Source organism: Rutilus rutilus (assembly GCF_951802725.1).
Source record: "Rutilus rutilus genome assembly, chromosome: 19".
NCBI lineage: Eukaryota > Metazoa > Chordata > Actinopteri > Cypriniformes > Leuciscidae > Rutilus > Rutilus rutilus.
Genome location: NC_140232.1, coordinates 29,563,704 through 29,586,093, shown reverse-complemented (window position 1 = coordinate 29,586,093; position 22,390 = coordinate 29,563,704). Strand labels below are relative to the sequence as shown.

The following is a 22,390-nucleotide window of genomic DNA, read 5'->3' as shown; positions in this document are numbered from 1 at the left end:
TACAAAGACATTTATACAGGCTTGGAACAACTTGAGGGTGAGTAAATGATGACAGAATTTTCATTTTTGGGGTGAACTATCCCTTTAAGGCAGTGGTGCTTAAAAAAAACTTCTGTGTTTGTATGTTTGTAGCCCGGATAGTGAAAAGCAAGCAGTGGTGTGAGATGTCCCCATGTTCAGAGGGCGAGATCTGCGGATTGATCTTCAATCGCTCCGGATGGACCTGCACCAAGGGCGGCGGCCGCATTAAAACCGTCACGGTGAGACACGTTCTAAACATCTGTAACATTTCATTTATTCACTTAGTTGAAGCAATGTTGCATCATAAACACCACCTGTGTTTCAGCTCATTGGATAACACGTTCTAATGACTTTCATTAACCGACATTATTTCTTTATATAATGCTCAAGAGATCATTAGTAAATGTGCATTCAGATAGATTAGAAACATCATTAGACATCTTACATTCATAATATATGTTTATATTTTAATGTATTGTAGTTCAGCTACTGATCTGTTAAGCAGTAAATAATGTTTGCTCATTACGTATAAATGAATGTTATTTTGTAAGGGTTGATGTAGAGTCAGCCTATCATTATTGCAAAATAAACACTTACGGAGTGATCTGGACCACAGGGCGATGTGTAGGGGTCTTATATGACCCTGGACATGTTTATTTTGTGATAATTACTACGTGACTGTACGATATTTCATGTAAACATACACTTGAGTTGGAATTATTTTATTATGTGAGAAGACACCTCAGTGATTTGAGTGACTACTGGGACAACAGTCAATTATAGTTTAATGGTTCTTATGTTAAAATATTTTATAGCAGAATGCGCCGATTGACCAATTAGAATAAAGTATTTCAGTGTGCAGTGTAATTAAAAGTACTACACTGAATGCAAAGCCAGTGCAAAGCGTTTTCATCATTGCTCAGATATTTTACTTTTAGTATAATAGAATGACTTTTATTTACACTTTGTGTGAATAGTATCAATAACTATTTGCATTTACTGTAAACAAGATGCTGTTCTTCTATTTATACCTGCAAACAGTATTTACCACCCTTTACACTATATACAGTAGTGGGAAAAAGTGATGTCAGGAGGGGACATTTGTTTTTTATGACCCTACAAGTTCGATTAAACTATCAAAATGTGAGGCAAACTACAGCTTTTACTTTTATTATTTTTACTGGTTTTATTTTACTATACAAAAAAAACAGAATGCATAGAAAAACAAAAAGCTCACAGGAAGAAGTATACATTGACTACAACATAATCAATTATTCATATTTTGTTGGTTCTCTCATGTTTTTGCGTGTTCATCATTTATTTGTATGGCAGCCTGGCCAAAATGTTTGCACGATTCGGCATATTTGATTGCGTTATCACAAATATACTACGCAATATGCCTACAAAATTTAAACACATTTTTGAGATTTAAATAAAGGGTGAAGATGTCGTGTGGTCAGTTTTGGCCACTACTGTATATGTATATATACCATTCAAAAGTTTAGTGCCAGTAAGATTTATTTTACAAAGTATAAAGATATTTATTATGTTACAAAAGATTTCCATTTCACATAAAAGCTGTTGGAACTTTTTATTCTTTAGTGAATCCTGAAAAGAATGGATCATGGTTTCCACAAAAATATTAAGCAGCACAACTGTTTTCAACATTGATAATAAGAAGATTGTTTCTTGAGCATCAAATCAGCATATTAGAATGATTTCTGAAGGATCATGGGACACTGAAGACAGGAATAATGATGCTGACAATTCAGCTTTGATCACAGGAAATATTAAAAAATATTACAAATATTTCACAGTATTGCTGTTTTTAATGTGTTTTTAATCAAATAATTGCAGAATTGGTGAGCAGAAGAAATTTATTTCAAAAACATCACATCTTACCTTGTGGTATGTCCTGTCCCTTGGACATAACTGTACACTATAGCATTTGTGTCTATTTCTTTAACAACAACAAGAGCAGCAAAAACAATTTTATTTTGCCATAAATTTGCCTATATCAGTTGAGCAAATTGTCACATTTTTATTTTGTGCATTCAGCATGAATTGAGATTCAAATTGGGGTGCAGTCTCAGGAAAGTTTTTTAAAATTCATCTCGACAGGCTCCTACTTGTGTGAGTGGCTGTACATGAGATGGATTGGGCTCTGTGGTGTGATTCGTTGTTTGTAATGTGTTGCGTACATCATAGGCATAAGTGCTGAGCTCAGGGGGTGTTTGGGCTGTGCTGACCCTGCAGGCTCCTGCCCCATAATGTCTTGAGTCATTCTGTTTTTTTGAGTTGCTTTGCACAAAATGACAAGGAGCAATTATGCTGAATTAGAGGGTGTTTTCGTAAAAGAAAAAGGCACATAGTGGGAAGTGAGGCTGCATATGAAACAGCCTCAGTGCAGTTCTGCTCGGGTTAGAGGCAGAATAGCTGAAATCATTCATGTGTTACTGAGGGTGTGAGTACGGCTTTATTTGCAAAGTTTGATGCGTGCCTGTGCTTTTTGTGTGTTTGCATGTTCATTTAAAGTAAACATGAATTCAGAATTGACCTTGTTTACTTTTTGATGCATGTTCTTGATCTTATTGTGCGTAATTATTTAGTGCACGTTATTCCAAAAAAAAGTTCACCTATAGTAACTTGCGCCACCCATTTTAACACCCACTTTTCACAATCCAATCATTCCTGATTCATAAAATCAAGTCCTTTCCCACATTTTTATTTCTGTAGAATATCTTGTTTCACTTAGAAGTTTATCAGGTTTAAGTTGATTTTAAGATTATCTTATTTTTTCTCTGGTATCTCTATTTCTATCTCTCTCTTTTTCTCACTATTTCTCTGGGCAACTTCCAAATAGCATTTTTGCACATTTGAAGGGCACTGCGGAAGGGAGACGCTCTTAGTGGGCTCTTCTAAAGGGCCGTTAGCGAAGTGCACATGCAAATGAAGTCATTTTATCATTTATGATCGCATGATAATGGCGCAATTCATTTTAAAACCTGAGCTAATTTAATAAATAACCTGCTATTTTTATCACTCGAGGCTTAAATGTACGGTGGCCGCGAGAGCTCAATGTGCTGCAACCGAGGAAGACACATGTAAATAGAAAAAAGCACCAGCAAATTAAGAAAACATATTTTCAGAAATCAAATTAAGAACGCAAATTAAGAAAACAAATGTGCTGCAAATACTCACAATGCAACCAAATACTCACAATGAACATATGTTCAGGATGTTAAAATAATTAAAAAAAACTCACCTTTTAGGTCATCGCACACCCCCCTGATGAGTAGACATTGAACAATAAGCATGTATCAGCCAGGTTCGTCACTTGTTGGGGTCCACTTGAAACGTTTCTGTCCTATTTGCAGTACGGTTCTGTATTTGGTTGCGTTGTGAGTATTTTGCAGCATGTTTCTGTATTTGGTTGCGTTGTGAGTATAAGCAGTGCATTTCTGTATTTGGTTGTGTTGTGAGTATTTTGCAGCATGTTTCTGTATTTGGTTGCGTTGTGAGTATAAGCAGTGCATTTCTGTATTCGGTTGCGTTGTGAGTATTTGCAGCACATTTCTGTATTTGGTTGTGAGTATTTTGCAGCGTGTTTCTGTATTTGGTTGTGTTGTGAGTATTTGCTGTGCGTTTCTGTATTTGGTTGGGAGTATTTTGCAGCGTGTTTCTGTATTTTGCAGCGTGTTTCTGTATTTGGTTGCGTTTTGAGTATTTGCAGTGCGTTTCTGTATTTGGTTGCGAGTATTTTGCAGCGTGTTTCTGTATTTGGTTGAGTTGTGAGCATTTGCAGCGTGTTTCTGTATTTGGTTGCGCTGTGAGTATTTGCTGTGTGTTTCAGTATTTGGTTGTGTTGTGAGTATTTTGCAGCGCATTTCAGTATTTGGTTGCGTTGTGAGTATTTGCAGTGCATTTCAGTATTCGGTTGCGTTGTGAGTATTTTGCAGTGTGTTTCTGTTTTTGGTTGCGTTGTGAGTATTTGCAGCACATTTCTGAATTTAGTTGTGAGTATTTTGCAGCATGTTTCTGTATTTGGTTGCGCTGTGAGTATTTGCAGTGCGTTTCAGTATTTGGTTGAGTTGTGAGCATTTGCAGCATGTTTCTGTATTTGGTTGCGTTGTGAGTATAAGCAGTGCATTTCTGTGTTTGGTTGTGTTGTGAGTATTTGAAGCGTGTTTCTGGTTTCGGTTGCGTTGTGAGTATTTGCAGCGCTTTTCTGTATTTGGTTGTGAGTATTTTGCAGCGTGTTTCTGTATTTGGTTGCGCTGTGAGTATTTGCAGTGCGTTTCAGTATTTGGTTGCGTTGTGAGTATTTGCAGCGTGTTTCTGTATTTGGTTGCATTGTGAGTATTTTGCAGCGTGTTTCTGTATTTGGTTGTGTTGAGTATTTGCTGCACATTTCTGTATTTGGTTGTGAGTATTTTGCAGCGTGTTTCTGTATTTGGTTGCGTTGTGAGTATTTTGCAGCGTGTTTCTGTATTTGGTTGCGTTGTGAGTATTTTGCAGTGTTTCGGTATTTGGTTGTGTTGTGCAGCTTTGATTTGCTACAGCTGTAGGTATCATTTTTGCTGTAATGTTATCAAAGATTCTTAATAAGTGGCAGTAATGTATGTCTTAGTGTTGTTTTTCAATAGCCACCTATGAGACTCACTTGAAGCGCCTTGGAAACGAGTTAGGCGTAGTGATGCTCACTTTTGAGTGTAATTCAGCTCTCTTGTTCTGACCCTCCTTCCTGTGTGTCTGTCTACTCGCCAGTACATCATTGGTTAGTGTGTGTGTGGCGTTGTGTAGGCATGTGTGTGTGTGTATGTGCCTGCAGCCTTGTGTCTCTCAGCCTGGGGCAGCTGCCGCAGATTTCATGCCCCTGTTTCCTGCACCATATAATCTAGTCTGACAGCAGAGAGGAGTTTGCATGGGAGTTGTTTACTTATATGAGTGTGTATTGAGTTGAAATGTGCCTGTGTGTGAACAGATTTTTGCGTCTGTGCATGATTATGGATAAGTGTCCATTTGTGGGTGATTGCGATTGGGGTGTGTGTGTGTGTGTGTGTGTGTGTGTCTGTGTGAGAGCATGTATATCCTTTCAAAATGACTCTTTTTATGGTGGACTGAATGCTACTGTGTTACAGTGTCAGCAGAGGCCGTTTTCAGCAGATTTGTGACAGCTATTCTTAGAAAGATATTGATATGCTTCTGGAAAAGTGTTATGGCCTTTATTGTGAGGTCTAGCAGGAAATTAGCAAGATAATATGAGTACCCAGTGAAGCAGGTGGTTCATAAATCAGTGGACCTGGAATAAAGAAGGTTGTAATTCCTGTATGTTGCAGTTGCTGACCCATATGGGTTTTTCAATGGCTGATGGTGATATCTAGAAACCAGGGCAGTACGTAGAATGTTCATAATACATTTACTGGACTGAAGAAACTTAGGTTTACTTGATTATCCATACATCATGTTAAAATGCGAGGCTTTCAAAGAACATTTATTTGTTCATCTCTCAATCATAATATGTTTTGCCCCCACAATGAAAACTACATAGCTTTGATCATAAAACAAAGCATTTAAATATCTTAATAAGACATATTATTGGGAGATATATAGAGTATCAATGATGTTTATATGCATTTTATGCAAGTAATGTTCTAAATATTTAATCTTAAGTTTTAGCCTTATAAATACAGTATCAGCAACTGCACTAAAAGTTTTACTCCGTTTGGGCCTCTGGAAAAAGCTGAGGTATTTTTTTCCCTTCTCGAGTATGAACTCCATGTTTATCATACTATATGAGCCATAAAAGCCTGATGTATCCAATATAATACAAAACATAAAAATTGCTTATGCTTTTTTTTTTTTTTTTTGGGCCTAAAGGCTCAATAAACTGTTTCATCGCAAAATATTAAATTTGCCCGACCATTAATCAGTTTACATGATTTATCAGACCTTACATGATTAATAATGGCAAAAGATATATACATATTTGCTAGAGTTAAATGCACATAAGATTTACTCAAAATGCGCACACTGGTCCTTGTCACAAAATCAATCTTCTATAGTGTGGTCAGGACCATGACACAAAGATGAGGGGTCCTGTATCGCCCTAAAGGTTTTTTTTGTGCTAATGCCTGACTGACTGTTGATTATCATTTATTACATGACTGATTACCACATAAATAAATAAGGGGACATGAAATGTTTTTAAGTTTATTATGTAAGATGAAAAAGACCACAGAGTGGTTTGAGAAAAATGAAACTAGCACAGCTATGTAGGAAATTGGTTGTTTGTAATATCTGGAGAAAGCTATCCATTAGCTTAGCCATTCATCTCGATGGCAGCTGCACGGCTAAAATTTCAACTTAAAGTCAATTTAAGTCTATTTCTTAAATAGCCATTGTATAACTATTCTGTTGGCAGATTTTCTTAAATTGTTAGTTCACCCAAAAATTACAAAAAGGTCATCAATTACTCACCCTCATGTCATTCCAAACCAGTAAGACTTTTGTACATATTCGAAAAACAAATGAAGATCTTTTTGATTAAATCTGAGAGCTTTCTGTCCCTCCATTGACAGCTACACAACTGACACTTTGTGTTTCAAAAAGTTCATAAAGAGATTGCAAAACTAATCAATATGAATTGAGTGGTTTAGTCCAAATTTCTGAAGAGAATATATCACTTTATATGATAAACAGATTGAATTCAGGCTTTTATTCACATATAAACATTGTTCAGCGAACATGAACAATGTGAGGGTGAGTAAATTATGTTTTTGGGTGAACTAGCCCTTTAACTTAATAGCAACTAGTCATAAATCCAGTCTGCTCATACGTGTATGTCACAGAATGCAGTGGGACTGCAATTTGTGCAATTTGCAACAACATTGGATTGCATTTGTGTTACAGAATTGCTGTATTCATATTATGCAAAGATGACTGAATAGCAAATGCATCATGGGGTGGCAACAGAATCAACAGAAACAGACGGTCCACAAGCACAGAGTGGTTATTCGTAGGCTCGATTCCAGAAAACGTGTGCAAATGGAGTGTGTTTATGTCGTTTATGTGTGCATACGTATGCCGTCTTTCTGCTGTAGCATGCACACACCTGCAACTTTCCTATATTCAGCCCCCCCAGCGTGCAGGGGATTCAGACAGAGCCAGGTTCTGACCCGCTAATGGAGTTAGCATATGCAGCATGCTGAATCCCTGCCAGACATTAATACAGATCACTCACGAGGGCCCCTAAACACGCCGGCCATTTGTCTTCACTAGTGAACTGCTGAAAGGTTCAAATTTGCCATAGTCTCAGGAGCCCACTGCTTTGGCATGTTATGCACTGTGGAGATATTCACAGAGATGGCTATGAATAGGAAACAAAGAGGACGAGAGTGCGAATGGGTCCTGTTTTCTGGGGAGAAGGGCTTGAGAGTGGGTGGGCGGCATGTGAACTCTGTCCGCTCACAAACCACTGAGTCATGCTGTCATGTCATTTATAGTCCCTGTGAAAACGCAACGCTCTTGCGGGAACAAGGATCGGTCATTATATGTGCTTACCTGATGTTTTCTCAACATGGGGTTTTCTCTGTCTGCTTTTATTTAGCTTCTCTGCGTGAGTGCAGATTTGATAGATAACATGAAATCAAAATTAAAGTCACCTTGAAAGCAAAATGGACTATTTTGCAGTGTTTATTGTAAAATATTTATCTGTGCACTTTTTATTTTTTATTTTTTATTCATGTAATCTTTCATCATAATAACTTCCCCTCCCTCATGCAGTGTCATCTCTTCTCTTCTCTGATGACAACCTGTCACTCACATGAGATCACACCAATAGCAAACCACAGCAATCCAATGATCCAATCAATTCCCAATGGGCAAAATCACATTTTTCTTGTTCAAGGAGCCGTTTCTGTCTGTCTGTCATTCTGTCATTTAAACCTTCAAACTTCAGGCTTTTTAAAGGCTTTTTGCATAAAATGAGACATTCTCAATTCAGTTTTTAATGAAGCACAACCCTGCTGTGCAAACATGGAATTAGGAGTAAAAAATGCATGTTAGAATAACATTTCTTAGCTCATCCTAGGCTGTTGTTGCCTTAGGCGTGTTCACTGGGGCATTATTTTCCTGTTATTTTATCTTCTTTATTATTCTAGGTTCTATAATGCTGCTTTTAACCATTTGTATTATTACAAGCTATACAATTATATAGAAACAAACACCACTATTTTAGTCAAACACCAAAAAGAAGTTGAATTCCCCTCCAAATCGAAACCTGTGTTTAAACCAAAGCTACTCCCTTGCTTCTCTGTCTGTGATTTTTTTTTTTTTTTTTTTTTTTTTTTTTTTTTGACGTTGTGTCTTTCTCTGTCTTAATCTCTGCCTCCCCTCGGTTTCTTCTTGGTAATGGCATTGCTCTGTCACTGCACAGTCATCAGCACCGAGAGAAAGGATGAAGGAGACGTACAGAGGGAGGGAAAGAGCGACGGAGCGGTGCGGAGGAATGAGGCGATTGTTTTCAGCCAGCCGTTGTAGGGGCCGTCTCGGTGAGATCGGCTGCGACAGGGTCAGAGCAAACACAGCGTCTCATCCACGAGCCGTCTCCCTCGCTCCGCCTGCTCGCTTTCCTCTCACGCCTGCACTGTTAGAGGCCACTAAATATCTGACACACTGGAGAATTGGCAATCCTTTGAGATTCTGTACCCTTTTCAACCCCTCCCCTCTTCTTTTTATTGAATACATTTATGGAGCCGAGCGAGTGGCGCAGCGGGTCGCCTGATTTGATTCTTCTTCGCCTCATCCGTAGGGAGGAGGGCATCCAAATTCAGCTCCGTGGGTCCTCAAAGGGGCCTGTGTGACACAGCGGTGTGTGCCTTTATTCATAATTGAGTGAAATACATTAGTCGAATGCCAGCGTGGGATGTTTTTTTGTAATTGAAGTGGCAAGGTGTTAGCAAAAAAGAAAACACCTTTTCTCTCAGTAGAGTGACGCTAGGAAATCTATCTAACTTTTTATCTGCTGTCGCAGGCTGTGGATTAATAAAGTATGTAACCACACAATATTGGTTACCAGTGATTTCTAATTTGAGAAAAATAGATTCATACAGATTTTAAATGATACAAGGTTTATTAAATATGACACAATTTTAGCAGCGTATGTATGTACATTATTGGATGAACTATCCTTTTAATAAAACCCTACAACAGAATATGTTTTCTTGGGAAGCAAGATATTTTGACTTGTTTGTATTTGTAATATAATATTGTCTTACTGCACTGGCATATTTGTTCACTTGTCAAAAAAAAAACATTGAAAAATCTCCCAGTGTTGGAGAAGATAAAAAATGCATTGATAAAAGGCTTTGAGTGTCAAATATAGGCCCTACATTTTTCACTGTTGCTCTCTGCAAATATTTAAATTCTTGTCAAGTAAAATAAATCTATTTATAGTCATATAAAACCTACAATTTAGGACAACAAGTGTATGCCTACAATGTCAAAACAGGTTTGATTGAAAAGCCCTGAGCACATCCATGCAAGTCTCATTATGTATTTGGTGCTCAAGAGATCGTTACGAGTAATTGCCTTATCAAAGCTTGCCTCTAATCAATATCAAAATGTTTCCGTTTATTTCAGAGCACAGAGAATGAGCGCAGCACAACACTGGCAATTACATCTAAATGTGCCATTTCTGTTTGGGTCGACAGATACAGATTGCCTTGTTAAGGTTTGAGTGAATTAAGCACGCGTTCTGTTCTTTTGAGTTTTCTTAGCATGCATCATTCTTGATTTCAGAAACTCTCCTCCCTCACCACCTCTCCCTCTTAAAACGATTCCTTTATGTTTTTGGCCTCTTCTCTTTCCCGTCAGAAGCCCCTCTCAGCCAGCCGCCTCGTCACTTAAACCACGTTTAGGCCATTTTCCATCTGAAGGATTGCCAGGGTTTCTTTGAACTATGGTTTTTGCATCCCACATGCAGCGCTTCACATTTCCCAGAGGAATATTTCGGAGATGTTTGCTGCGGGTCTATCAGGCCGTGATCAGAGGACGTCTAATATCGTCCTTCTCAAAGGCCCCCGCTACTGTTTTGGATTTATTTGAAGATTTGAAGACACAGCCTATTAGCATACCGAGACTAGAGTGTTAGCTCTTCTACTACAGGAAAACCAACAGGATGAAAAATTCATTTGAAACATCTTCCAAAAGAAGGTGCTTTCAATAATGCATTTGAAGTGATTGAAATTGCGATGCCTCAAAGAATTTGAATGGCAAGAGATGATCATATGCAGCTGGGATTAAACTATATCTCTAAACGACCCTTTTACCAGTTCATATATGCGTCTGTTAATTTATTAATTGTATTAACTCTCTTTGTCATGGGAGCCCTGCATCGAGCAGAGAACAAAAGAAAAAAAAAAGAGAGAGAAAGGCTCTCCCTCCATTGTGACCTGCTCTCCCACAGGCGGCTTGAAAAGCACATATCGCACCAGGGAATCTAGCCTCCTTTTGAAATTCATTTCATTGAGATGCTGGATAAAGCCTGAAAAATGTCTCCTAACTATTGGCTGACTGGAGTTTAGCAGTCATTTTCAAAGGCTACTCTATCAATATACGCTATATTACCCATCAGGTTCGTCCCTGCAGTTTGCCAGTGATTTATAATTGCCTTAATTGCTCCACTCACAGCCACTGGAGGAGATTAATCAAACCTTAAATTCAAAATCCAGTCGAGGCCAGTCGGAAGAACGGCCCTCGCCGCCTCCCGCAAAGGACACGTGTCGCTTTGACTGCTGTTACTGTGGAAATGGAGACTAACACGGGTGTGTTAATGCACGTCTCCCACGGTTACAAAATCACTAATCCCTGCCTAAACGGCATGAGGTTGAACGGCCACACTCTTCCAAATGCTTTCCATAGGCCTGCTTCACACATCATGAAAATAAGCATCAGTGCATGTATTTTGAATATGTTTGTAAATTAACAATGAATCCCTAGATTAATAAATGCAATGAAGAAATGTTGCTCATTGTTTGTTCATGATATGAATTATCTGGTACAAATTAGACCTTATTGTAAAGTGTCACCACATAAAAAAATGCTAATCTGATATTCTAAATATTAAAAAAAAAATCATCATTAACTCATCCACATATCATTTCAAACCTGTATACTTTCTTTCTTCTGTAGAAGACATATTGAAAAATGTCTAGGGTTATTTGTCCATAAAATGAAAGATGGGGCGGTTTACTCTTTCAGAGTAAATACAGAGGGAATCTCTTTCAGAGAGTAAATAGTGTTACTGTTAATAATATTGTCTCTGTTAAGCACTTTTTACCTCCTGCAATGTGAACACCTGGAGCAGTATCATCATTTGCGCTAATGATAGCTAATCCGCTCAATTAGCAGAGTACACATTTGTAATCTGGGCCTCTCTGCTAGCAGGCAAGTTTACATACTCTTCATCTTCCTCTTGCAGACTAATGCCCTACGACATTCACAGTACTGTGGCAGCACACAATCCCCTGTGGTAACATGCTAACAGAGGAGCTGTTTCATCCGATTGTTTGCCGACACAAGAAATGGCTTATTCTTTCCACATGTCCCTCTGTCCTCTTACTGCCTCTTTCCGTCTTTACCACATGAGACCGCATTCACCTATTTAGCCCATTAATTAGCATGAACAGTTAATAGTGCTTCCCACAATAGCTGCCTCAGCAGTTTTTTCTCAGAGTTGGTGTCACCAAATCAATATCAAGTCGAGCATAAAGCACTGGAGGAACTCAGTCGTAAGAAGCAGGACTGTGCGGTCATGGCTGCTTCTCTCAATGATTTTTCTGTTAGAAGCAAGCCATCCCTGCACCGATATGCATAACACCATGTGAATTTCTTTTCTGTACTTTATGATTTTACGATATATGACACCAGTAAGATCAGATTTGTGTAACAACTGAGCACTGACGGGGCGTTTTACATCATCAAAAGGGTGCAACAGTCGGGTTTCAGAAGTAAAAATCCTATAAATGTTCTCCTTGCAGGAGCTGATTTTGAACAAAAATGTATAAACCTTTAAAGACAAGACCTACTGTGACTTACGAGGTTGTTATCGGATGGCTTATGCGTTTGTTCTGTCAGTCCGTATTATTTCAACTTATTTTTTAAAGAATTCCTGTTGAAATCTGCATTACCTATGATTCCTCTGAGAAATCTCTACCAATCAGAGAATCGCGAGCACTCTTGAGCACCCGCCCACTCCCATGAAACACAGTTAATGATGTAATTGAGTCCGTTTTCTTACTCTATCAAACTTATTAAATAGTTGCATGCATAATTAATAATTCAAAATATATTATTTCTATATACAAAATTATTATCTTTAAATCAATAGTTTTGTATTTCTCCAGTTTTATTTGATGTAATTCGCAATTATGTAATTCTTTCCCTCAGTAAAGCCGTGGTAACACTTTATTTTACAGTGTACTTAGTAATAAGAAGACTCGTGCGCTGTTTTCAGCGCTCACAGAAAGTTATTTTAATGTGATTTTAAACCATTCACGCACTGTTGTCTGTGCTGTTTCTGTGCTCTGTTAAAATAGCCTTGTAAACACAGTTGGTTAAAACGCACGTGCAACAGTATATTGGATCCGTGCAGCTCTTAAAGTGACAGCAGCCTGATATCGCTGCTGCTGTCTCTATTATAACGTTAACAACAAACAACAAAAGACAAAGAAACTTCACTTGCTGTTCTTGACTGTATAACTTATGTAACTTTGTGTAATGTATACTGTACATTTTATTCATAAAGTGCAGTGTTATTTTACTTTTGATTACAGTTGCTATACCTGAAAATCTTTAAACACTGTTTATTTTAATCGTATCTTTGTTCAGTTGTATTTATTTGTGTGATTGCTCTTTTTTTATTTGTTCTTTAATTACTAAGTGTTTACTTGTCTTTAATAATGCTTGAAATGTATGTTAGTTAGACTAGTTGCTTTTGCTATGGTATTTTCAAACCATAGGCAAAAAGTTCCTTGTGTAAGTGTTCTTTAGCCTGTTGGTATTTGTTCATGTTTTTTGTTTGTTTGTTTTTTGTTCAGTTTTTACCTTATTGGAATCAAAATTAGGAAGCGATAAGAATCGAAATCGATAAAATTCAGATGATTCCCAACCATAGTCAGCATACATAATTACAGTGTAACAAGGGCACCTTAAAAGAAAGGGTAACAAGAAAGTCATGAAGTTTACAGTCTTTTTGTCTGATGTTTCACCTCGTAGCTGGTGGTTTTGGTTCAAGGCTTAAAATTGTTAAATAAAGACTTTTTAAAAAATCCCAATGGGAAAAATACTCCCAGAAAAAGTGGTTGGGCACTGTTGTACACTGTTGTGTCATCATTAACATGCTAATGATAAATTACAATTACAACGCACAGCTAAATTACAATTTGTTGGCTCACGCTGGCTGAAAGAAGGATTTTGAGGTCATTTTTAGTACAATTGTAATAATGAGAACTCTAATGAACATTGTATTTATCTTGCTTATCTTGTAGACAAGTTCTTCATTTGACACTGGAGGACTGTTGCTCAAACTTCATCTGAGGCTAAGATTCACTGCCAAAGCAATTAACCCGCTGTCGATCATGTCACACCAAGCAATCAAAGATAATTCCCAAAGTTTGTCTCAGACAGCAAAGCTGTGGCAGAAAATCATATACAGTAGTGTGCACTGAGCTTACGTGATAACACTCTCAGAATTCTCCTCACATCTCGAGGTGAAGGAAGAATGTGTCTAGGATCTTGAAGAACAGAAATTGGAAAAAATCAAATCAAAAAAGCTTGCAGCTAGTTGCAGGATTTTCTTGTTTGCTTTTGCTGTTCTTGTTGTTTTCATTTAACAATGCCGCATGAGTGCTTAGCATTTAGATGACATGTTTGAGGAGAGGTGCAGCAGATCAGATGCACTGCGTGAAGGGTTTCACAGATAGCGCCAGGCTTCCAGGGCAGAGAGGCATACGGGCAGGCGGGCACTGGAAAAACCAGCTCTACCCATAGAATCACGGGCACTGTCAACACCATTGTGAATGACTCGGTGACGAGCCAATCAGCACGGGTGCCAACGAACAGCTTAGAGTGCCTTCTGCATGCCAATGAATGTGGCGGTTCCAAGAGCCATGAGCTTGCCAATGAGGGACTCGAAGTCTTGAGGGGTTAAGAGGTTTTTATAAACATTGAATGAGCAAGTGGAAAGTTGGAAGTTTCTTCAACTTGATCTGAGAGTAAAGACTTCACAAAAAAGCCCTGTGAAGTGCAGAATACAGTGCTGGCTAATTTGAGGTGCTTTCAGAGCATAAACCAGACAGCAGAGGACTTGTATTACCACCATTAGCAGGGTTGAGAGTGTTGCAGACAGTCTGGCAATGTTGGAGAGCAACTAACTAAGATCACTTCTAACTTGGCCTTATCTTTCAGTGGAAATGATGTGGGTGGGTGGTTGGATGGATGGGTGGATGGGTGGGTGGGTGGATGGGATTGTCTTTTGTGGGTCATTGTCAAGCGACAACCTTCCTGTCTCTCTCTGGAACACAGAAGTGACTTAAACTGCAATTCATCGACTGGCCGCTAGAGACAGGCTCCAAAAGAGAGTCAATCCCATAAACCCCATGTTAAAATGCCCCAAAAATATGTGTACAGCCTGTTACAAAAAGTGATTTTGGTCTATATAGCAAATTTTGCCCTTCATGACAACAGTGAGGGGGGTTATTTTAAAGTTCTGCATAATTAAGGGCATGGCCACTTGATTGACAGGTGGGTTGCCACCACTGTCACTACCATCCGTTTGTCTGCTGTCTGTTAGCCGTCACCTCAGCTAATCCCAAAAAATAAAAAACAACTCGGCTAATCTCGGGTTAACCGGGAGTGATGTGCAATGACGCGCTGCCAAGATGGAGATGGCCGGCTCCGCCCACTTTGGGCTTCAAAAATGCTCTTCAGAAACATACGGGTGACTTCACGGACACTACGTCCATATTTTTTTACAGTCTATGGTCATTGTCAAGATAGAAATTTCAAAAATCTAAATTTCAGAAAGCTAAGTGGTAAATATTAACATTTTGACATTGCTACTAATCATGAAGAACAACTTGACTTTTGTTATTTTTATTTTATTTTTAGGAAAGGGTTGCAACACTGGATAAATTCTCAAAATAATATGGTTTCAATATAATCTCAAAACACATGCCACTGGTCAGATTCAGCTACATAAATTATAACACAAAAAATAAAATATATATAGGCCTATATACATATATATATATATATATATATATATATATATATATATATATATATATATATATATATATCCCTTAATCGCTGTTTGGGGTCCCCAATGGACTTTTCCTTCATTTTTTAAAAGTGTTACCTTCATCTCAGGGCATGAAACTCTGTGACTTTTCCTAAATAATCTATCTAAACATGCACAAAAAAACTGGGCTTGATTTGGTTGTTCTAAAGGTGTGTAAAAAAAAAAGTACCATTTAAGCTGTTTGGGGTCAAAATGACCCCACATTGAAAATGAATGGGAAAATGAAAAAAATGACTTTTAAAAATTTTGTTTGTCAAAAAAATAAAAGTAAATCCATTATAAATCTGAAAATTTTTACAAATAAACCAAGGTCTGGTCCTAGAGCATAAATAAAAAGTAGAACAAACTTTCTATCTCATACACACACACTCACACACACACACAAACACACACATGTATGTGACTGCAACAGAGAGCATTTTTACAGAAATTGGCAAATAAAATAAACAAAACTGGCATAAATCAAAAAAAATTCACATTTAAATAAAGGTCTGGTCCTAGAGCATAAACCCAAAGTGGAACGAACTTTCTATCTCATACACACACACACAAACACACACGTATGTCACTGCAACAGAGAGCATTTTTATAGAAATTGGCAAATAAAATCAACTAAACTGGCATAAATCTGAAAAATGTCACATATGCAACATGGAACAAGCTTTTCATGAGCCAATTTATGGCCTAGTTATGTAATTTTGTGGAAATTTTGAAGTTTTTTACCTATTTACTGCACAAACACAGCATAAATGTATAGTTGAGAAGTAAATAAAAAAAATGATATATAGTTTTCCATTTAAAAAATGTATATTTCCTTATGCAATCGCGCTTTAAAAGTTTGGGGTCAAAATAACAAAATGTTATCCTTTTTTAACAGCGATTAAGGGATATGGCCAGAGGCTAGAGACTACAGCCAGTAGGAGGAGCTAGTTTTGCATGTTTTCAACCCGCCCATAGGGGGTGGGATCTCACGATAAAACGGCGTCTTTTCAGTTTCGAGTCAACTAGTAGCCTAGTTCTATCATTTCTTCCGATACTGCCCTCTGTAACCGGTAGGCCTCGTAGGGCAGCGAAGCAAGTGCATTCTGGGAGTTGTTCTCTTTCATCCACATGAGCCAAAAATACTGGGTTTTCTGGCTTTTCTCAGTCTAGAAGGCACCAACTTCTAAAATAATTTCACATTTCTACTACATAAATGACCCAATTTAAATACACATTCATCTTTCCGGTGGTGAAATAACCCTTAAATAAATGGTTGTTATGGAATGATACCTTTTATATGGAGTTTCTTGACCATTTTAAATCGTGTCACCATATTTTGAGAATCACCCTTACACAGTTTTTCATGTTATTTGGTAGAATTTTAATGATGAAACATTTCTGACATTTATTAATTGATATCGTAAGTAGAGATAACGCAGTCTAGTGAAATATCTGACCTCTATTTTCTTTCTCTTTTTTAATAGCCTCTGCCCAAGGAGCCATCCTAAAGGACTTGAGATTGCTGTGAGGAGGTGAGTGGTGCTTCAGTAAGATTATCTCTTATTTGCTTTTCCTTAGTAAGCCATCATTGTCTCTGAATCTAATATGCGATGACGGAGGTCGTCTAGCGAGCAGGTCCGAAGCAGAACAGCGACAAAACGTGGCGAACGACAAGAGCGCTATCATAGCGTTTGCTTTAAAGCAACATGACAGATACAGAGCAGAGGTACAGAGGTGGAATAAGGCAAAGCAGAAATCGAGTGGAAATCTTATCATTTATCCAGCCAATTGTGCCCCGGCGGCGTTGATGAAGTTGTGTTAAGAGTGACGCACCTGATCAGCAGAAGGGCTAAAGCAGGATTAGAGGGCAGCTGGGGGCGCCGGTTTTGCCGCGGATCGGGAGATGAAGGGAGAAGATGATGTCGCAGGACGTGAGCTGAAACCCAAAATCTCTTGCGCTCTGCCTCAGTAGCGATTGCAGATGGCCTGATGGTAGCAAAGAAGGAGATACGGTTATATTTAACAAGATATATTTACATGCCAGCTGTTGTTTGTCTTTCCGTCATGCTTCAAGCGATTCCCATCGAGTGTACATGGCTTGGGAAAGACTAGTTTTGCAGTGCGGGAGGATAATATGAGGACAGAAATTTGCATAAATGTATGTTAATCCTTGAGGCAATTAGCACCTGTCAGTTTCTGAGCAATAGCTTTCCAGTCTTTCCATTACATTGCAAAATAAAATGCTGAATATTGTTCTGTTAATATAACACCAGTTTTTCTGTATTGAAAGGTGTCCTTTGGGAAACAATAACTTTTCACGCCAGTGTTTTTCCAACAGTCAAACTTTTAACAAAAGCACTTTGTTAAAAAGCTAGTCATAAGGGAAGAGTTTTTATTGAAAAACTCCATTATAAAAGGGTCCAGAGTGAGCACTTAAAGGAACATCTCAGAGGGAAGCTGTTGTGTAAGACTTCTAGGGCGGATTGTAGGCTTTGTGGACTCAACGGTGGTTCTAGGAAATCAAATTCTCTATGGCCGTTCTAGTCAGTGTTATCACCATTTCCAACATAGTGCGTCTTCCTCTCTCAAGAGAGCGCCACATGTATCACAAGGTAATCTCGAGTAGATGGAGAAACAGCAAAGAAAGAGCACCATAAATATTTACATGGAGAGGAACTGGAATGGACAAAATTGTGTTCTGATTATGGCAATTGCATTGGCGTGCATAAAAAATGTATCTGGGTAATGTGGGAGAATGTCTGATTTACAAATAAATTATAAATTCTGGGGATTGTTAGTTAAACCGCAATGAACTGATATGATCTTTTTTCTTCAACTCTGGGATTCACAAACTTACTGCCATAAAAAAGTGAGATAATTGCATAATTGTTTTCAATTCACCTATTTAGATGGAAACACTGAAAGCCTGATGGTTGCCTTGACAACCTGTTACCTTTACAATTATTATTTTTGGAAAACATTTTGGCATTTCAATGTCTTTTATAAAATTTTAGAGTTAATATAATTTATGCTCTATTCTAGAACTGGAACATTTCTTTTGCTGAAACTGTAGAACAGGGGTTTTCAAAGTGTGGGGCGCGCCTCCCCAGGGGGGCTTCAGAGCATGCCAGGCGTGGAGGGTGGTAAAAAATTATAGCCCAATAATTAGTTTAAATTAATAAATAAAAAAAGTTAACTTGTTATTATTCTGAAAATAAGGCCTTGTTTACACTGCAGGTCTTGATGCCCAATTTACCGTCCGTTTACACGTTCTTTCAACTGTATCCGATTCATGTGTTTACACTTGCCATACTATCTGAAACATTGCGCATGCTTAAAGGGTTAAATTCTCTTGCACAGATGGACGAACGCGAAATATGCTTGATGCTAGCTCTGCGATAAAGGCCTATGGAAAGTTCGCCAAACATCACCATTATTATGAGCCGGAGGAGGACGAAAAGTGCCGTCATTGCAGCCTGCGCATATGCTTCAGTTATTGTGTGCGAGAGAGATCTCGGGACTGGTGGGAGCGTATTGTGCTTAAATATTGGCTTTAACGAGGAGCAGTGGGTCCAAAATTTTAGGATGTTAACGTTTGTCCACATTCCTTTCCTACGACAACACAACGTTTCGTCGGGCCATCCGTCCCTTTGCAGATGCGCGTCAGGGTTTCTGTGGAGAAATTTACTAATCCAAAAAGAAACTTGAAAAGCTTGCAATGACTTCAGTCACTATCATGCTTTTCGCTTTAGAATGCTGTTCCAAATATTTAATAATTCCTTTAGAAGGATGTAGTAACACTTGAGTAATTACTATCCAAAACCTTACAAAAATCAATGACTTCAGTCGATATTAGGGAGTTATCATGCTTTTCACTTTAGAATACTGCTCCAAATAGTAATTCCTACTGAAGGATTTGGTAATACTTGAGTCATTACTGGTGGGTTCCCATGATCTTCAATTTAGAATGAATAATACATTATGCATTACTCTCATTAATTATGAACTGTATAGTTCTTTGTAGTCCTTTTGGGAGGTATGAAAAAATAGTAGTATTAGCTAATAGTGAACTACCGCATTCAAGTGAGCACCATTGCCTTCTAATTCGAGTTTCTTGTTAGTTAATATACTCTTTAAAACAAAGGTTCAAAAGGGGGCTTTTCACAGAGATGTCATAGAAGAACCACCTTTCAGTGAACAGTTCTTAAAAGAACCATTTTTTTCTTAGTGTGAAGAACATTTTAATAATCTAAAGAACCTTTTTCCGCTGTAAAGAAACTTGTGTAAGGGGAAGTTTCCATGGATGTTAAAGGTTCCTCACGGAATCATAAGCCGCTTTCTGACCGGAGGAACCTTTTCACAGTTCCTAGAACTATTGGCTAAAGTACCCGTATGTTCCTGCGGTGCGAACACGCCGACTAGGAACGACTTTAGTTCTAGGAACTCCATTTGGAGAAACTAATTTAGCTCCTACTTCAGAGTAGGGTCTAAACCAGCACTATAGGAACTACTCGTGACGTTAGTGTACGCTGATGACCGAACGCACGCGGAACACCAGCACCTGCCATTTTTAAAACAGCTATATGTAAACACACAGATTATAGCCTATATATTTACTCCAGAAACTAGATACAAACATGGAAAACAGTGATAGTTGGGCCTCTAAACCTTTATGCTGAAGAGAAAATCCAACGCAACTTCGAGGGGACCAAGTCAAACATGATTATGTATTTCTGCTCAGCTAGCAACACTGGACATCACTATTAACTTTTTTTCATATACTGTGTACTTTCTATTACAAATCTATCTAATAACATGTTAAACAGTACTGTTAGACAGATCGCTAACTAATGAACACAGAATGCGAGCATTGTTTGCTCTGGCGTTCTCAGCGCCGTCAAAATAAAGGTCCGTCGCTCCATCAAAATAAAAGTCGCCGTGCTTGCGTCACTCCCTTACCCCTCCTACCAGTTCCTATGGCCACTTGGCCAGTGCGAACGCAAACAGCAAAACCGAGTTTGGGGGAGAGTAGTTCATAGAACTGTTTAGAAGTGGACAGTTCCTATAACTAAGTTCCTGTAACTACTTGGTCGGAAAGCGGCTATAGATGCCAATAAAGAACCTTTAGTAGTTACTAGAATGTTAATATTGCGTTACTCATTTGTTCCCGTGTAGTTATTCATTAATGACGGAACAGTATTCTAAAGTGTTACCGAAAGATTAATTATGAACGTTGATTAAAATAGAGCTGAGGACTGTACTAAAGCATGATTGTATTTAAAATAAGTGAATATCTTAGCAGGACAGCAGCTCGGAGGAAACAATGCTGATTACCGCACAGGCAATGTTATTTACATATTCAATTTTAATTCTCCAAATGTGAATTAACACTCAAGACAGACAACGGGTGGCATAATTATTTCCCTTTAAAAAAAAACTGACACACGATGTGCGCAGCCACATTGAAAGGCCTGTGTGTAACCAAATAATCATTTTGCTAAGGCTTTCTTGCTAAAGAACACGCGCATTCACCCTCTGCCATTTACATTTTTCAAAAAGCATGTGCCTTTCAAAGCAGATGCTCTTCAGAATGCTGTCATATAAAAATCATCATTCACTAAGTAAACACAAACAAAAGAGCCACACAAGATCAACAAACATGAAAAGACGAGGCAGGAAAAGGTAATGCATGTCGTTTTTTCTTGCCTTTGATCATGCCACAAAATGCATTTCCCTAATGTCCTCGTCGATGCTTTTCTCTTTGTGTGTGCACAGGTTTGCTGACATTCACAGGAGCGACGACAAACAGGAATCATCCATCAGCCCCCACACATTTGTGTCCACCCTCTCATCTCGGAGCTAAAGATATCAGCTGCCCAAATCCACATCACCCTCAAACAGGAAATGGAACCCGTGCACCATCAGTCAAGCATCTCTACTGTTACTTGCAGGTCATCGAGTCCCAGCAGCCACCATCATCTCACAGCAGGGGACGTGCAACCTTTCTTAGTGAAAACTTGACATAATTCAACTGTTTCTGTTTTGATCTTGAGATACATTGGCTAGGAGAACATTTCACTCGCTTTCCAGCTAAGCAGACAGAGAAGACTGTTCGCGCAAGATTATATAAGTTCCTTGTGAACAGCTGCGAGGGTGTTGCTTAAGAACGATCTCGATGGACCCCGACTGCGTCTTCAGAGCGAGGACATGTCATCGACAAAAGGCCAAGGATGTGCAGAGACCTTTAAATATACACCAGAGATCACCTCTGTGTAAAGGGATATAACGTGTTTTCCTTTCAAATAGAGAATTGAGAAAAGCGGAGAAAGCAGCAGATGACTGATGTATCCTGTAGATTTGACCTCACGTGGTTTGAACATATGGATTGTGTGCTGTTGAGCTCTGTCTGCGAATGGCAATGCACTGATGCCGTCAACTCTAATCATTGGTGATTTAAAGATTAGCAAACAATGTGTGGATGTCATCTGTCCCTTCCTCTCTGGGGCGTCTCTTTCACTCTCTGCTTTAAATGTCTGTCTCTAATGGATATATCGTTTCTATCAATACTTTATTTTGACTGTAAATTGACACTTGCAATGGGATGTTGACCTAGATAGGAAATAAAGGGTGTGTCCATGTAAATGTGCACAACGCTTTGAGGAGTCTCTCCATGGGCCACGCTGATTCGCTGCTTAAAGTCAACATGAAGTCATAATGCATCGTTTTGAGTTATTAATAAATATTTCTGGTCTTATTGGTTATCTTATTATATAGTGCATCCCTGCTGAATAAAAGTATTAATTTAAACATAACATAAATGCGTAAAAACTTATGTTAAATGCTTTGCAAATGCTGATTCATGTTTTCAAAAAGGCAAAATTGACCTACTTAGTATATAGACATTGGTCTCATTGTGCAAAATTCATTGGTGCATGTTAATCCTACTTTGGTTGACGTCACCAAGTCCACTTATACCTCATCTAACAGGTGCCAGTGGCATTGTAGGTGTTGAGTAATCCTGCT

The 22,390-nt window shown here is 38.4% G+C and overlaps 1 protein-coding gene across 2 annotated transcripts in view; it reads left to right on the top strand.

Moving 5' to 3' along the window:
* The window catches only part of tafa5l (TAFA chemokine like family member 5, like), a 42,938-nt gene extending 20,924 nt beyond the window's left edge, over nucleotides 1-22,014 (top strand). The window contains exons 4-6 of one of the 2 annotated variants that reach the window (XM_084388581.1): nucleotides 133-260; nucleotides 16,852-16,899; nucleotides 21,143-22,014. In XM_084388581.1, the coding sequence (XP_084244707.1) occupies nucleotides 133-260; nucleotides 16,852-16,875 (152 nt within the window). In that variant the 3' untranslated portion in view covers nucleotides 16,876-16,899; nucleotides 21,143-22,014. The remainder of the gene's footprint in view (nucleotides 1-132; nucleotides 261-16,851; nucleotides 16,900-21,142) is intronic. The other variant, XM_084388580.1, reaches the window with a different exon arrangement.
* The last annotated feature ends 376 nt before the right edge of the window (nucleotides 22,015-22,390 follow it).